Genomic DNA, 2,884 nt, shown 5'->3' with positions numbered 1-2,884 from the left:
GGGTTTTCTTCTTGAGGTTTCCTTTTCTCTGAATATGCGCTCGGCTGAATATTTAAGGTTTGCTTTTTCCAGGGAAGTAACTCTGAACTGATTGTGATAAGAAAATAACTCTGAATTAATTGTCTGATGCAATTTCATTATTTCAGGTATCAATCTGATGAAGATATGTGCAACAAAACAACAATAAGTCCGCCTCCATCAAAAAGTAGAACAGCCATAATATCTATTTCAATAGTGGTTCCCGTGTTGGTAGTGGCTATACTTGTTCTGGCATGTTTGATCTGGAGGGGAAAGACAAAGCCCAAAAGTGCGTATGCTCTATTCTTTTAACAACATATAGTTAAATTGGTTGATTGTTAACTAATTAGGTTTACTACATTTAGTGTTTCTGTAATATAACTGACATTTGTGCAACCAGTTTCTACACATGATCCTCCCAGAGAACCAGAACTTCAAGGTGCTCCTGAAAGTAGAAAAAGTAATGCGGATCAGCTGCAAAATACTGAGAACCGCCGATTCACATACAAGCAGCTAGAGAAGTTTACCGATAAATTCCAACGGTGCATTGGCAAAGGAGGTTTTGGACTCGTGTACTACGGCCGTTTAGAAGACAATGCTGAGGTTGCTGTCAAGATGCATTCTGAATCATCATCACATGGGCTTGATGAGTTTTTAGCCGAGGTACTTTAATTCTCCCCTGGTTCAGAAAGTTTTCAGTTTGAAATGTAAGTTTGTTGAGTCATCACAGTGAGTTTACATGCAAATTAAGATATTTAACCTCTGTGCCATGTCTCTTTACATAGGTCAATAGCTTGACAAAGGTGCATCACAGGAATCTAGTTTCTTTGGTTGGTTACTGCTGGGAGAAGGACCATTTAGCACTGGTTTATGAGTACATGTCCCGGGGCAATCTTTGTGATCATCTGAGAGGTTTGTCCATTTGCAAACCTAATGAAGTGATAACAAATTTTGTGGTTGTCTTGAAGTTTCATAAAAAATATATGTGCATTGTTAGAACTTCAATGGCTATATATCTTGAATGCTTTTAATGTATTTATCTAAAATAGCTCGAGGGTGTCTACATCTCTTCCTTGTGAAGTGCCTGCAACCATCAGTAACAGCTAGTAATCTTTGCTTATATTGCTTCTTGTCCAAAATAAAACATTTTGTTTACCATTGGCTGACGAAGTAACAACCTTAATGCATCTAATTTATTCAATATCCGACACAGAAGAGTAGGAAGACTGTGAGAGACCATAACAGAATTGCAAACGGAGAAATATTGCATAGATATATGAACATTGACATGTAAAGCTGTTGATACAATTCTGCTCTCTAACTGTTACCATGCTTGTATATGAAGGGAAAAATGATGGTGGTGAAACCTTGGGTTGGGCGACACGTGTACGAATCGTGCTCGAAGCTGCACAAGGTATGGTTTAGTGGAAAGATATATATAGTTTTCTTAAGCGTATTTGTTATAGATGGTATGCTCTTCTTTTCAGTCATATTTTGAAGGACTTGCTATGATATGTGTAGGCCTGGACTATCTGCACAAGGGATGTAGCTTGCCAATAATTCACCGGGATGTGAAAACCAACAACATTCTCCTAGGTCATAATCTAAAGGCGAAACTAGCTGATTTTGGACTTTGCAAGACCTATCTTAGCGACATGCAGACCCACATATCAACCAATGCGGCTGGGACAGCAGGATACATGGACCCTGAGTATGTTTCTTTCTATACTATAAAACTTTCGTACCTCTTTCTCATATAGGGCATTGTTGCTTAATCCAAATTAGGTTTCTAAGAGGTGGTTTACCTGCTATTTCTTAGGTACTATCACACTGGCTGGCTCACTGAGAGCAGCGATGTGTATAGCTTCGGTGTTGTTCTACTCGAGGTAGCCACTGGTGAGCCTCCGGTATTGGCAGGCCATGGCCACATCGTTCAGCGTGTGAAACAGAAGATTGCCACTGGCAACGTCACCACTGTGGCTGATGCCCATCTTGGAGATGAATATGATGTCAACTCCATGTGGAAACTGATCGACACCGCCTTGGCGTGCACAGCAGATGATGCGGTCCGAAGGCCAACAATGGCCGTCATTGTGGCGCAGCTAAAAGAGAGCCTTGCTTTGGAGGAAGGTCGTGAGGACAGTAGCGTCCGCGGAAGCATCACGAGTACCACTGCTGCCCCGATGTCCATGTTTGGTCCATCGGCAAGATGAATCTGCGACTTTACAGTGATGTGTTTCCTTGCGGCGTTTATGGGTCTCTAGTGTATTTTTGTGGGATTGCAAGGTCTTCATTACAACGGTTTATTCATGTCATGCAAGCTAATATTTATGTTGTGTTTACCCACAAAAAATATATTTATGTTGTGTTGTGATGTGTGGATATGTTTGCACACAATAAGGTGTCGGTGAGCTGTGAGCAGGTACGGAGCTAATTCCCATACATGATTGTAATATAACAACCTACGGCTTGGTTAGTAGTCTAATCAGTTCAAAATGTGGTGCAGTGTGGTGATGCATTAATTTGCTTCAGTGTTGCTACCTTTGAATTCCATACTGTTTTTGCTTTGCTCTGCTGCTTTCACGAGTACTCCCTCCGTTCCTAAATATTTGTCTTTTTAGGATTTCAAATGGACTACCACATACGGATGTATGTAGACATATTTTAGTATAGATTTACTCATTTTGCTCCGTATGTAGTCACTTGTTGAAACCTCTAGAAAGACAAATATTTAGGAACGGAGGGAGTAGTATTTTGTCCATTTTGAGTTTTGTGACTACAAGTTGTTCCATTTGGTCCTCGGCTGAACATGGAGGTAGAGGTCTGGAAACGGTGGCTGGTGACCTTTGTTTGTAGCCTGAGAAAA

General features: G+C 40.7%; 1 protein-coding gene across 1 annotated transcript in view; it reads left to right on the top strand.

Moving 5' to 3' along the window:
• Positions 1-2,231, top strand: part of LOC119301349 (LRR receptor-like serine/threonine-protein kinase IOS1) — an 11,961-nt gene extending 9,730 nt beyond the window's left edge. Inside the window, exons 8-13 of the mRNA XM_037578306.1 lie at positions 139-307; positions 419-681; positions 804-930; positions 1,364-1,432; positions 1,540-1,729; positions 1,838-2,231. Of these exons, the coding sequence (XP_037434203.1) occupies positions 139-307; positions 419-681; positions 804-930; positions 1,364-1,432; positions 1,540-1,729; positions 1,838-2,231 (1,212 nt within the window). The remainder of the gene's footprint in view (positions 1-138; positions 308-418; positions 682-803; positions 931-1,363; positions 1,433-1,539; positions 1,730-1,837) is intronic.
• Positions 2,232-2,884: the final 653 nt, after the last annotated feature.

The sequence above is a fragment of the Triticum dicoccoides genome, chromosome 5A (genome assembly GCF_002162155.2).
Source record: "Triticum dicoccoides isolate Atlit2015 ecotype Zavitan chromosome 5A, WEW_v2.0, whole genome shotgun sequence".
NCBI lineage: Eukaryota > Viridiplantae > Streptophyta > Magnoliopsida > Poales > Poaceae > Triticum > Triticum dicoccoides.
The sequence above is the reverse complement of the archived record's forward strand: the minus strand, read 5'-3'. Positions and strand labels throughout refer to the sequence as shown.